Source organism: Momordica charantia (assembly GCF_013281855.1).
Source record: "Momordica charantia cultivar OHB3-1 chromosome 11 unlocalized genomic scaffold, Mcharantia_2.0 BLBB01000011.1, whole genome shotgun sequence".
Taxonomy (NCBI): Eukaryota; Viridiplantae; Streptophyta; class Magnoliopsida; order Cucurbitales; family Cucurbitaceae; genus Momordica; species Momordica charantia.
Window position 1 is genome coordinate 6,142,410 of NW_028275159.1, and position 13,693 is coordinate 6,156,102.

Below are 13,693 nucleotides of genomic sequence, written 5' to 3' on the forward strand. Positions count from 1 at the left end.
AGAAATAAGAATATTAATATTATCAAACTACCAACATGAACATAGTTCAGTAGTTAAAGCCATCTTATCCGACTCCATATTTGTTATACTCAAGATTACCAAATCAGCACCAAACTATGTTCGGACTGACTACTCTCAAAAGCTGAAATCAAACCAAAGAGCCCATTGTCATTTGAACACAAAAAATATATAATTTTGTGGAAGCAACTAGCAAGAACTAAGAAGGCGACCACCGAGGCCACGTCTCCCCACCATAGCTTAATCTTTGTTTGCTTAGCGAATTTAAAAATGCCCCCACTCACTCCCTCCCTTAACTTTACCTTTTTTCATGTATTGTTTTCTCTTCTCTTCAAACCTTCGACTTTTCCATCTTTATTATTACTTCCACACCTTTTTCTTCGTCTTTCCTCTGCACCCACCTGAGCTTCACTCTTCTCTTCTCTGTATTCTCCACTCTCTGACCAAAACCCAGACTTCAATTTTGCCGAATTCTTCCATGGGTTAGCCATTTTTCTTTCCCTCCAAACGATTCCACTCTAATTTGAGCTCTCTGAATCATCTCCACTGAGTTCCCCATTACTTACTGTGAGTTCCACTCTTCTTCTTCCTCCTCGATCGTCTTCACCCTTTTGGTTGATTTTCCTTTTTGTTGGTTTCTGGGTTTGATCGTTTCTGATGCTCTGATTATTGGGTTTGTGATATCTGATTCTGTTGTGTTCTGTGTTCTGTGTTCTGTTTTTTGTTTTTTCCCTTGTTGGTCTCTCATGTTTTCTGTTCTGTTTGGGCCTAATCATAGAGTTCACTGGTTAGTTGTTCCTCTTGTCTTTTTATGTTCTCTATGGCTTAATCACTGGCTGTTATGCTTCTGTTTTAATTTCTCAGTTATGTTGTTGTTTTCTGTGATATATTAATCGTTGGTAATTAGTCTTCTGCTACTACTAATCACTACAGCTTGTTATTATTATCATTTTTTTGTTTTCATCTCTGAATGTTGAAACTGAACATCATGGCTTAGTTTCCCCCAAGTCAATGTTTTGTTCCTGCTTATCCATAGTTTGGTTTGAATGCATATAAATGATCGAATATACCTTAGTCTATTAGCTCAAGCAACTTAAGTTTTTGGGTATCGAAAGTCTTGAGTTTGAATCCTAGTAGTGTCATTTTCTTCTCGATTGATATTAATAGTTCACATATTGGACTTCATGAATCATGATTCCAATTCATATCTGAGTTCCTACTTGCAGAGTAAGGAAAATTATATAAAATGACTTAATATACTATAAACTACGGGCATAAGCTTTTGTTCTAGTAGTAGTCTAATCGTACGTACCTGTCTACTCTATTAGACAAGGTAGATTTGACATGTATCGAACTTAGAACTGATTGTTTTGTCTATCTTTTGATCCATATATGAGCAGATTTGAGTGCCCCTCTTGTGGCATGACATCCATTTTCATTGATTAGTTTTACCCGCTTAATTTTGCCGCCTTTTTTCCTTGCTCATTCCATTTCCATCGACTGGTTGATTCATTTCAGAATTTGGTTCCTTTTTTTTCCTTTGGCTTTTTGTATCATTAGGTTAACCATAAAATGGAGCAGACTAGACACAATGGCAGGATCAACTGCTCGGGTTCTACTCCATCCGAGGAATCAGCTCTTGATCTTGAAAGAAATTGCTGCAGTCACTCTAATTTACCTTCATTCAGCCCACCTACGCTTCAGCCGTTTGCATCCGCTGGGCAGCATTGCGAGAGCAATGCTGCATACTTTTCATGGCCCACCCCCATTCGGTTAAGCGTCGCTGCTGAGGAGAGGGCGAACTATTTTGCCAACCTTCAGAAAGGGGTACTACCAGATATCCTTCATCCGTTACCAAAAGGGCAGCGAGCAACCACGTTACTTGAGCTCATGACAATAAGAGCCTTCCATAGCAAGATCCTGCGTTGTTACAGTCTTGGCACGGCCATTGGGTTCCGTATACGAAAGGGCGTGCTGACTGACATTCCTGCCATTCTTGTTTTTGTTTCCAGGAAAGTGCACAAGCAATGGCTTAGTCCTATCCAATGCCTGCCCACTGCCCTGGAGGTCCGATGAAGTCCTTTTACTTCACATTCAGATCCCTTTTCTACCTTGTGGTTGTAAAGTAGTAGTATTTTAAATTTCAGTTTGATCTTTATTCTTTAATTAGGCTAGATTATTTTTCTTTTCTTCAGGGTCCAGGTGGTGTGTGGTGTGATGTGGATGTTGTAGAATTCTCATATTTTGGTGCACCCAACCCTGCTCCTAAAGAACAGTTGTATACGGAAATTGTCGATGATCTACGTGGCAGTGATCTGTGCATTGGCTCTGGTTCCCAGGTATATTTATGTTTTTATTTTATTTTTAAATAGAAATCCAACTCTCATGAAGGAACGAAATATAAGGAGAGAGCGAAAAAAATGAAAAAAAAACCAGGTGTGGCCGAAGCAAGAGGAATGCCTGATAAGACTGTTACGAAAAAATGACCCTCAACTTTTGGTAACAAAATAAATTAGAATTGACAGCCAAAAGAGAAGTATTGAGAAAAAGTGCCACACTCCACATCTCCTCCCAAGAACTATCTCTTCCAGTATATGGAACGAAAAGTGCCTAACTACCATGGAGAGGATAAAAAAAACATCTAAACAGCTTAAGAAAACAAGAGGAAGATTTGAGAGAACGAGCGGTTATGTGCACTTAATGCAATATACAATTTAGGTACAGATATGTGTTGAAATGCCGGGTTCCTCCAAATCATCTTGGTTTTGACATGAATCCTACCCCCCTCTCTAGAAAGCAACTTTGATTTTCAAGGTGCCATACTTGATCTGTTACCGGGTTTAAGAAACAAGTGTTGGAATTAATTTAATAATTAATTCATATGTGGGTAACAAATTAAAGAGCAAATATATTTGAGCTATTTAATGGGCATACAAGTAATCTTGGCCCATGATTTCCCATTTAGTGGTGTGGCTTGCTGAGTAGAAATCAGCCCATTAATCCTAAACCCTAGGATTAACCTGATGTGAAGAAGTCCTTTTATAGGAAGAAGTCCTTTTATATACTCGAACTCGAGGCATATATCCTAAACCTAATGTGTGCCTCTTAACATGCCTAACAACTGTGTTTGAACCGATTGCAACTTTTGAGAGTATTGAACCTCTTACTGATAACATGGTCACTGATCTTAGCAATCCCTGTACTGAGGAGTTCCTAAACGGTCTGGTACCAATGGCGATTTCATAAGTTGAAAAGTTGGTCACGATAGAGACTTGTGCATTGCTCATATTCACTTCCTTTTTGGTAGAATCGATTTTTTAGGAAAAAATCAAACCTAATCCACCTCATCAGGTTGCCAGCCAGGAGACTTATGGAACCTTGGGTGCTATCGTAAGGAGTCAAACAGGCAGTCGACAAGTTGGTTTTCTCACAAACCGTCATGTCGCAGTTGATTTAGATTATCCAAATCAGAAGATGTTTCATCCTCTTCCACCAACGCTCGGGCCAGGGGTGTATCTTGGTGCTGTGGAGAGAGCTACTTCATTCATCACTGATGAGCTTTGGTATGGAATTTTTGCTGGAATAAACCCAGGTGATGACTTTCAAATTTCTTCCAAAAGAAAAGTATTTCATTATCTAGTGACAATGTTCTTTTGCACAATTTACTCCGCCTGTTAATACTTTGCTTAGATAATTGAGCCCATCAGACAAATTACAAGCTCATGTGATGTGACAATGAACTGAGCTCAAAATCCCGAGTATTTATATTCCGATTTCATTTATTTTATATTAGGTGATCTAATATCTAAGTTAACTTGCTTTTGTGGCCTACCTTTGTGCTGAATTGGGTTCATGCTTGTGCATTTATTCTAATTCTGTTTTATTGCAGAGACGTTCGTCAGGGCTGATGGGGCATTTATTCCTTTTGCCGATGATTTTGAGATGTCGACCGTCACTACATCTGTAAAAGGGGTGGGAGAGGTTGGCGACGTGAAGTTTATTGACTTGCAGTCGCCTATCAGTACCCTCATAGGGAAGCGGGTGGTGAAAGTTGGGAGAAGTTCTGGCTTGACCACAGGAACTGTTTTGGCGTATGCTCTTGAGTACAATGATGAGAAAGGAATATGCTTCTTGACTGATTTTCTCGTGGTTGGCGAGAATCAACAGACTTTCGATCTCGAAGGAGATAGCGGAAGCCTCATCATTTTAAAGGGTGAGAATAGGGAGAGTTTGCAACCGATTGGGATCATATGGGGTGGAACTGCAAACCGAGGTCGCCTTAAGTTAAAAGTCGGCCAGCCTCCCGAGAATTGGACAAGTGGGGTTGATCTCGGGCGCCTTCTCAATCTGCTCGAACTTGATCTAATCACAAGTGATGAAGGGCTTAAAGGTTAGAGCTTTAAAAGAAATTTCCTATCCATTATCTCTCTGTCTTCCAAATTGCATTCATCAATTGTAGAGTTTGTAGTTCTAATTTGCTTCTCCTGTATGTTTCCCTCTTTTGAGGGAGCACATAAATATTTTTAGGTACCCTATGAAGAGCTTTATTTTCTCGAGTTTTTCCTTTTTCTATTGTTAAAACATGAATAAATAATTAATTTAATTAATTGATTAGCTTAAGCTTTTAGGTTTAGTGGTGATTTAATATGATATTAGTATTATACTTAAACCCCTGTAGTGTCATTTCCTCCCTTATTTAGTTGGTAGATGATACCGTTTTATAAATCTTTCATATCTCAATAAACACTCTTTGTTCCTTTAAGATGACATTGTGTCGTCTATTGGCTGCTCTCACACTTTAACAATTCTCTCATCGAACAAAAGATTACTAAACCTCCCCTCAAATTCAACGAAAGTTTCTCTCATAATCTCATTCAAACTAACTCCGCACACCATACGTTTGATGAAGCTCAACCGCGAATCATGGATAAATAATGCCAGCCATTTTGAGGGGTTTCTGTGAAGTGAGAAGAAATAATAGGATAGAAAGGGTGTTGCATTTTTTGAAAAACAAACTGAAAACACTGCAAAATGAGGATATGTGTGGGTGTGACAATAAATAATGTACTTGTCCTTAATAACTATGAGAATTTACTTTTTCATTTAATTTTGTTCTGTTTATTTATTGCTGTATGCAGCAGCAGTGCAAGAACAGAGAACTGTCTCGGCAACCGTCATCGGGTCCATTGTCGGAGACTCCTCTCCTCCCGATACAACATTGCCAAAGGAGAAAAGTGAAGAGAAGTTTGAGCCATTGGGCTTCCAAATCCAGCATATGCCTACAGAAGTGGAACCTTCTTCAGCCGAGGAGCGGCCACTCCTGGAGACCGAGTTTCATCTCGAAGCCGGGACGAGCATGGCTCCCAGTGTCGAACATCAGTTCATTCCAAGCCTTTTCAGTTGCTCTCCCTCGCATCAAAACAGTTCACTGGACCGCGCAGTTTCCCAGAACCTCTCTTCGCTTCGGAGCGACTGCGAAGACATTTGCGTTTCCTTGCAACTGGGCGACCATGAAGCAAAGAGAAGACGCTCGGATGCTTCTGTTTCCATGGAAGAACTGAAATAAAATCGTCCCGTTGAGTTAGTCGATTGAAAAATGCACATTCTTCTGCACAATTATGCTGTACGTTTAGATTTTTCGCATCTCTGTCTCGACATGTTTCGATGTAAATTCAAACATTAACTCTAGAAAGAAAGTATTTAACTGGTGCTCAAACTGAAAGCAACTGTATTTTGAGGTCTATGTATTCCCCATTAAGCTTGAAGTGGGAAGCAACCTCTGTTCTGCTGAGTTCATGATTCTGGTTTTCCTCTTAGCTTTGTATTGTCTTGAAATTTGCTTCAGTGGTAAGAGCTATAATATCTGTGGTCTATTTTACAAGATTCCAAGTTTGAGAAGTTTTTTGATCAGAACCAGTTTGGCAATATTCTTTTCTTTTAGTTACACTTATAATACAAATTTTTATAATGTCAATAATCATAATTGTTCCATGATATGTAATGTTGTTGGTGAAACCTAGTGATTACTGTTTGTAAGACGAAAAACAAATAAAACGATTTGGTTGAATAACTTTTTATTTTATTTTTAGTTAAACCATGGTTTAAATTTTAATTTACTAAAAGTTCTCGTTTAATAAACATTTCTCCCTTGTTTTTTTATTATTATTTTTAAAGAGTGAGTTTAAAAACATTAAACTTGATATTTAATATAAAAAAATAAAGTCGTATACGATATTTATTTGATTCACTGCTCAACCTACATATTTTGCGAATCTATAGATTTATTTTTTTATTTTCTTATTTTTAAGTTTAAAGATTAAAAAATACCGCCTAAAAATGAGACAGAAAAAAAGAAACTAGAGGTTCACAAAAATAAAATATAAACTAAAAAATTCGCCTCTTAAAAACTAAGTTAAAATACTATTTTGGTGATCTTACTTTTAACTATTTTAGTATGTGTGATTTTAAGATGTTAATTTTAGTCCATATACTTTCAACTTGGTTCATTTTAATCTATGTATTTTCAAAATGTTCGTTTTAGTTTTTTTATATTTATAAAAATCACTATTTTGGCCCCTTAATTTTATTTTCCTATCACAATTTCAACACGATACTATACTTAATATATTTATTGTGAATATAACCATTATTTTATATCTAAGAATGTCCGATAAGTACAAAATATACGTTGAATTTTTACTTTTTTTTTTTTAAATACAGAGATCAAAACGAGGGTGGATACACAACACTAAGCGAACTAAAGTGGAAGATTATAAAAGTTTTTTTTTTTGGTAGAGAACTAAAATAGTATTTTAATATAAAAATAGTAAAAGAAAAAAAAGGGTTGGGTTTGGACCCATCACGGCTTCGGGTGGGCCCCACATCGTCGTGTGTCTCTCTCTCAGAGATCACTAATTTTGGCGAACGTCTCGACCATTTTTCTGTGTCGCCTCTCCCTATCCCAAAACGAGACGGGTTTTAGCTAGGGTTTCGATTCTCACTCTGCAGCTGTAGCCGGCCATGGCGAAACCGAGCAGAGGCCGTCGCTCGCCGCCGTCAGGATCCGCATCGGGGTCGTCCTCACGTTCCCGCTCATTTTCCGGCTCCGATTCCCGCTCCAGTTCGCGCTCGCGCTCCAGGTCTCGGTCTGTATCTGTCTCACGCTCTCGCTCTCGTTCCAGGTCAAATTCATCGTCTTCTTCTCTCTCTCGCAGTGGCAGTTCTCGGAGCCGGAGCCCGCCTCCTCAGAGAAAGAGGTTCGTCTTCATTTCAGCTTGCGATTCTCCTTCTTGAGTCTTACATTTGGTTCTCGGAGTTAGACATTGTATGCTTGGGAGGCCAGTGGATTATGCATGAGCTTTCATTCGCCGTCAATTGGATTTTCCTGTATTTCTTCGAAACCATGTTTTGGAACCATAACTTTATCGAGAAGCAGACACTCATATGTTTGATTGTTTTTATGTGGTCATTATGCATCGAAATCGCATCTTCATTTGTCTGTTGTCGATTTTGTTTTCCAGTCCTACTGAAACAGCTCGGCGGACTCGTGCTTCACCTCCACCAGCTAAACGAAGTTCTCCCCCACCCAGGTAATATCATGTTTAACTACTGTCAAGTCTAACCTATTTTTTTTGGTCATCTCATTAACTAACATCTTCCTGATTTGTTTATGGCACGCATTTTATCAGAAATGATTTTTTTTTTCCCCTAGGTTGAGTTTTTGATATCCGCATTCTGCTAAGAAATTCTGAACCTCTTGAATGATTGTTTTTCTGTGTTTGTTCACTTAGTTGTTAGATATGTATGGTTAGGGGGCAAATTCCAGTATAACCAAACCATCAAATTTCTGTCTGCAAGTGTGATGCTTTGTTTGGACACATGGTCGAAATAGTTGATTCTATTTTACAATTTCTTGAATCATTCAATATGTTATTTGTGATTTCATTTTAAGGAAGCTTGTTCTCCATTGCTATTAAAGCTGTTAAAAAATGTTTTGATTTAAATTCATTAATTATCTATGGAAACAAAAAAAAAAGAAAAAGAAAAGTTACTGTAATTATTTTAATTCAGTACTTATTCAGAATTGTGGTGGGAGTGGTGCATTGTTTTCAACTTTTAATAATTTTGACTCGTGCTGAGGTCAAATGTGATAAATAATGTTTTATTGGCATCTATTATCTTGCAACTGTAAATTTTATCTTCAGTAATCTATACTCACTTCAAACTTTCTCTTAATTGATTATTTTAAAGTTATATGCCTTTTATTTATTATTTTACATCAATTGCTTTTTTTGTGATATTTCCATTGTGCGTATATCATATATTTATATCTTTTCTTTCCAAACTGTGTTTATTGATTTCAGGAAACCTTCTCCTGTACGCGAGTCCCTTGTTCTTCACATTGATGCACTTAGCAGGAATGTCCATGAGGGTCATTTAAGAGAAATATTCTGTATGGTTTTTCACTCGCTCTCTTAGTTTCTAAACAATTATCCTGATGGATAAATGAACTTTTGTTTCCATATCATTTTATTTATGTTACAAGAAGAATACATTAATTAAAACCAAAAAGTAAGACAAAAGTACAAGTTTTATTTGCCAACTTGAGCATAGCTCAACTGGTTAGGGCATTATAATCTTGGCTAAAAGGTCAAAGGATCGAATCCCCGATCCCACACATTGATGAGCTTAACCCAAAAAAAAGTGCAAGTTAGATTTCAAGCTTCAAGCCTTCAACACATCCTTTGAAAGATATAACTCTTTGACTTCATGCACTTAGTATTTTTGTCTTACAAGAAAGACTTGGTATACCTGTTTGTTAGTAATGATACTTGACTATGTTGTTTCATTGGATAGGTATTAATTATTTTGTAAATTTCATATCATCAATGAAATTGTTTCCTATCCAAAAGAAATATACTTTACTATGTTGTTTTGTCCTTAAAAATGATTTATTTGCTATATTGATTGCTCTTCATCACCTCTGTTTGGTTAAGTCACTGCTTGCACATTCCTTCCTTTTCTCTCAACTATTTTTAAATTTTAGATTGGTTATTTTCATAAATTTTATAGCATATAATTAGTTAATTTATTAGTCACATTTAATCAGATGGGTCATCCTCGAAGGTGAATTTTCCTCCAAAAATCTCTTTATGGTTAATCCTGATGATTAGAGAAGTGAGTAGGTAATCTGTTACATTTGTTTTTTTCCAGCTCTTATGAATTTCAATTTTATGCCCTCTAGGTAACTTTGGCGAAGTAGTCAATGTTGAGCTGGCAATGGATCGTACAGTGAGTTTGCACCATGTGCGTTATATTTAAAGATCTTTTTCTTCAACAATACATTAATGCATCTGTTTAAAATGCTTATAGGTCAATCTTCCTAAAGGTTATGGATATGTTGAATTCAAAACGAGACCTGATGCTGAAAAAGCCCAAGTGTATATGGATGGTGTAGGTTTTTCTAATAAATTCCACACGAGAATTTGAAATGCATCTATTGATAATGTCGTATCCATGGGAGTTGATTGTGCTGATTGGCTAATGTAGGCTCAAATTGATGGAAATGTTATTAGAGTGAGATTTACATTACCTCAAAGACAGAAGATGCCGACTCCTCCAAGGACTGTGGCGATTGCTCCAAAGAGAGATGGTCCCAAGCCTGAAAATGTTGGTGCTAATGCTGAGAAGGATGACATGAAAAGACAGAGAGAACGTATAACTCTTAATAAGTCCAAATGCTTTTGCTTATTATACTATTTTTTTTATGGGAGTATATTATATTAGTAATTTATTTCTGATTTGATACATCAGCTTCACCTCGTCGAAAACCTCCTTCACCTAGAAGGCGCTCACCTGTAGCTCGACGTGGTGGGTCTCCCCCTAGAAGACAACCCGATTCTCCACGCCGCCGTCCAGAGTCTCCTCCACGCCGCCGTGTCGAATCTCCTTTCCGTCGTGATTCTCCACCTAGAAGGAGGCCTGCATCGCCGATTAGAGGCCGTTCTCCATCCCCTTTGCCAAGGCGACATAGATCTCCTCCAAGGTTGGCCAATCATCCCCTGCCCCCAACACAACCCACACACACAAAATACCTTTTTTTTCTTTACATGGTGGTTTGAGTAGCATCAATATTGCTGAACTTTGGTTGATTAGGCCTTCTCCAAGAAGAATTCGTGGCAGTCCCGTTCGAAGACGTTCCCCACCTCCTCCTAGGCGCCGGTATTATGCATCTTAACCGTTTCAAAAGATCTTATGCTTTACTCTTGCATTTTGAATAATTCACGTAGATGTTTATGGTTTCTCTCTCAACTTCTCTAATATATACTATAGTGACAATGTTGATTATTAATGTCTTGATGCTGCACATATAAGTAGAATCTTGATGTATCCGCACCTACACGATTGAATATCTGTCTGGAGAGTAGTGAATAATGCAGAGAGAACGTATGTAAACTTCATTTTTTGAATTTGAAAAAATAAACTCCTTTAATAAGTATTATCATATCGAACCCTAGGCGATGAATCATGAATGATTAGTTTAAGAGTGTATTTTTTTTTTAATTTTTAGAAGATATAAGGTTATGCCAGGTATTTAGAAGAAGACTAAAAGTACCATCAGGTTTGGTTTTGTTGTGTTGTTCTTGTTGGCCATAGGTCGTTCTCTTATGCCTAGTCACAGGTAACTTTGGCTTTTTTGGTGAAGCAAATTCAAAGCTATGCTTGTGCAGATACAGAATGAAGTATGATGATTTGTGTAGACGATGGTTATTTTGCTTGTAGAGTACAAAGGTGTTTCTATAGTTGAATCTTAAGTCATAGTAGAATGGTGACTGAGTGCATGATTACTTGCTCATGTTTGAGTAATAAACACATTTAAGCATGGCAGTGAGAGCTTTAAATTTCTTGTTCGCTATGGTTGGACATGGTTTGTACTTGAATATGTTGTAGCCTGAAAAATGGTTTCAGCTATACTTATACTTTGGTAAATGATTGTTACAATCTCTTGTTATTAAATTTTGTTTCTTTCTCAGTACACCTCCAAGACGAGTTCGTAGTCCTCCGAGAAGGTCTCCAGTAGTTCGTAGACGGAGCCGTTCACCAATTAGAAGACCTGCTCGTTCACGTTCCCGATCATTTTCACCACGAAGGTATCAGTGGATGCCTAATGATTTTTTTTTTTTTGTCTGTCTTGAACAATTACCTTCAAAAGAACATTTATTTCATATTCTTGATTGTTCTCACTCTGAATGTGTGTGGAGCATAAATCAAATGACAAAGGAGGTTGCTAAAGTCCCTCCAATTGGCATTGATCAAAAAAGAGATTGATTACAAAGAACCTTTCCTGAACGGTTCCAAATGAAAACTATGGAACGAGTGTGCTAAAATTATGTTAATTTCTTAAAAGATTCTCCCGTTCCTTCTTATTCAAGCTAGATTGGTAGCAAGTGCTGGATTTTACCATTTGACATGTTGTAAATAATGCAAATAAAATGAGCTCTAAGTGAGCTCGGTTTCCTTTTAAGGACTTGAAAATTGTGTAGGATATTATGATCTCATGACTGAAATATCTCCAAATTCAAAAGAAATGCATATACGTGATTACATATTAGTAATGGGAAATCTGTTGTAGAAATTAGCTTTATCTAAAAGGGGTGCTTAAAAAATGTATCTGTAGTTTAGATGGCATACCCACTTATCATATGATCCGCACTTTACCCATTCTATGATTGCTTATTCCCTAAACCATATAACACTATACACTTCACACTTGCTACTTAGTCGGTGTTTATGCCTTCTATATTCCATTTATTTATCTTATAATTTTCATATGGCAATTTTTTCGATAGAGGTCGGCCAGCAGCTGCTGCTAGACGTGGGAGATCATCATCCTACTCTGCATCACCCAGTCCACGCAAGGTTTGTTGGAGTTGTTTCTTCCATTTCTATGTATATTGCTTGGTTGCCCTGCCATCTTATGTGGCTTAACAATTTTTTATTTTATATTATTACAGGTAGCCAGGAGGGTATCTCGTAGTCCAAGAAGGTAATCCCATCCCGTTCATTGGATTAAATATCAGTCGACGTGTCAATGTTTTTGTCTGAATGTTAGGAATTAGCCTAGTGCATGGATGGGCCTGTGTGAGAATATTTTCTCAAACCCATAAACTGCGAAAAGCCATTATATTTTGATATATTCTATACCGAGCTCTAGATAAACAAATCAACTAGGGCACTTGTTTTGATCTTTGTTCGTATTCATGATCGTAAACTGCGGAAAGTCGACACCTTGAATGGTATTCAAAGGTGCTTTGGGGTTGCAATGGTGTTTGCTTTGGATGATCTAGATCACATTTTTTGCAATAGGATTGATGTTGTAAGAGGGTGCTTTTGTTTCCTTCTTTTCAAGAGAAGGGAAGATTTTTGTGGCCGACTTTCTTCTTTCTTCTTTACTATTCTGTGCGAGATTTTAATTAAGAGAAGTAATAGAATCTCTAAGGGCGGAGAAGAGAGCTAGGGAGCATGTTCCACAGCTCATTAGACTTAATACGTCATAGTGGGGTCGGTTCCAAAGTTATTTTGTGATTATTAGTTAGGAGTTATCCATTTGAATTAGATCCCCCCCCTTTGGAGCGCCTTCTGTTGTAGGGTTGATCTTTTTGTATGTTCTCATACATGTGTTATTTTTTTCATTTTTATCACTGAAAAATTCGGTCTCTCGTAAAAAAGATCTTTGTTTATTTTACCTTTTTTTGACGGGATTATTTTGCTGTGTAGGCCATTGAGAGGGAGAAGCAGCAGCAGGAGCAGTAGCAGTAGTTCCCCACCCCGCAAGCCATAATAATCCTCCTACATAATACACATCTTTCGCTCGCTCGCTCGCTCTCTCATTTCCCTAATGTTACTATCTGTGTATGTGATTCGAAAAGATGCGACGGTTTTTTTTACGCTGTGAAGAAAGAGCCTTCTTGTAGCAACAATATTTTGGTTAAATGCCATTTAGTTAGGTCTGTTAGTAGTTTTCTGTTACTGTTGAATTATCATTAGGATATACTCTGTTCTATCTCTAGTAAATACACTTTTATCAATCAAATTATGTTTTTGGATTTGGAAATTTTAGGTTTGCTGTAATTTTTTTTTTTCATTGTCTTTGTTAAATTTTTTTTTTTTCTTTTTTCAAGTATGTCTCCATGCATGTTACTGGGGGAGATCTGTTGTGCTTAAATTTTAGTATTAGCTTTGAACGTCACAAAAATGTGGAAGTAGATTCAAATCTCAAGCTCTCAAATTTAAAAAAATGTGGATGGAAATATCAATGGAGTGAAAATTGGTAGCGTTTTGTTAAATTTTTAGTTAGCAGTAAAACTGCTTTTATATCAATTAAGAGTATTTTTGTATAATTTTGGATTATTAAAAGTGATCTAAAACTTATGTAAAAGTGGATAAGAATTACTTTTTTATAGTTTATATGTAGGGTAGAAATTTGAATTTTTGACTTTTTGGTTGAAAATGTCTATTATCTAAATTTCTTTGAAATATTCTCATATAATTTAAAAACATGTTTTACAGAGGCATTAAATTCTACTAAAAATGCATTTGGAAAAATTGGAGGAAATACTACTCATCAATTAATCTATGGATACTTACAAATTTTGATTCGAAAAAAGAGCTTCTT

At 36.9% G+C, this 13,693-nt stretch overlaps 2 protein-coding genes across 6 annotated transcripts; both read left to right on the plus strand.

Moving 5' to 3' along the window:
- The first annotated feature begins 296 nt into the window (after positions 1 to 296).
- Positions 297 to 5,899, plus strand: LOC111007860 (Trypsin family protein). Of its 2 annotated transcripts, none has more exons than XM_022280397.2 (6): positions 297 to 585; positions 1,579 to 2,085; positions 2,214 to 2,357; positions 3,370 to 3,610; positions 3,908 to 4,408; positions 5,160 to 5,899. In XM_022280397.2, exons 2-6 carry the CDS (start codon positions 1,591 to 1,593, stop codon positions 5,582 to 5,584), a joined length of 1,806 nt encoding a protein of 601 aa, XP_022136089.1. In that variant the 5' UTR covers positions 297 to 585; positions 1,579 to 1,590; the 3' UTR covers positions 5,585 to 5,899. The 2 variants fall into 2 exon arrangements, with proteins under 2 accessions (XP_022136089.1, XP_022136083.1); XM_022280391.2 differs by having other exon boundaries at positions 301 to 585; positions 5,157 to 5,899.
- Positions 5,900 to 6,937: 1,038 nt separating this feature from the next.
- Positions 6,938 to 13,132, plus strand: LOC111007818 (arginine/serine-rich protein-like protein). Of its 4 annotated transcripts, none has more exons than XM_022280348.1 (13): positions 6,938 to 7,163; positions 7,233 to 7,274; positions 7,539 to 7,607; positions 8,382 to 8,470; positions 9,263 to 9,324; positions 9,391 to 9,471; positions 9,568 to 9,733; positions 9,832 to 10,063; positions 10,174 to 10,239; positions 11,052 to 11,168; positions 11,868 to 11,937; positions 12,033 to 12,064; positions 12,796 to 13,132. In XM_022280348.1, the coding sequence occupies exons 1-13, from the start codon at positions 7,039 to 7,041 to the stop codon at positions 12,857 to 12,859; spliced, it is 1,215 nt and encodes a 404-aa protein (XP_022136040.1). In that variant the 5' UTR covers positions 6,938 to 7,038; the 3' UTR covers positions 12,860 to 13,132. The 4 variants fall into 4 exon arrangements, with proteins under 4 accessions (XP_022136040.1, XP_022136048.1, XP_022136021.1 ...); XM_022280356.1 differs by having other exon boundaries at positions 6,938 to 7,157; XM_022280329.2 differs by having other exon boundaries at positions 6,939 to 7,274.
- Positions 13,133 to 13,693: the final 561 nt, after the last annotated feature.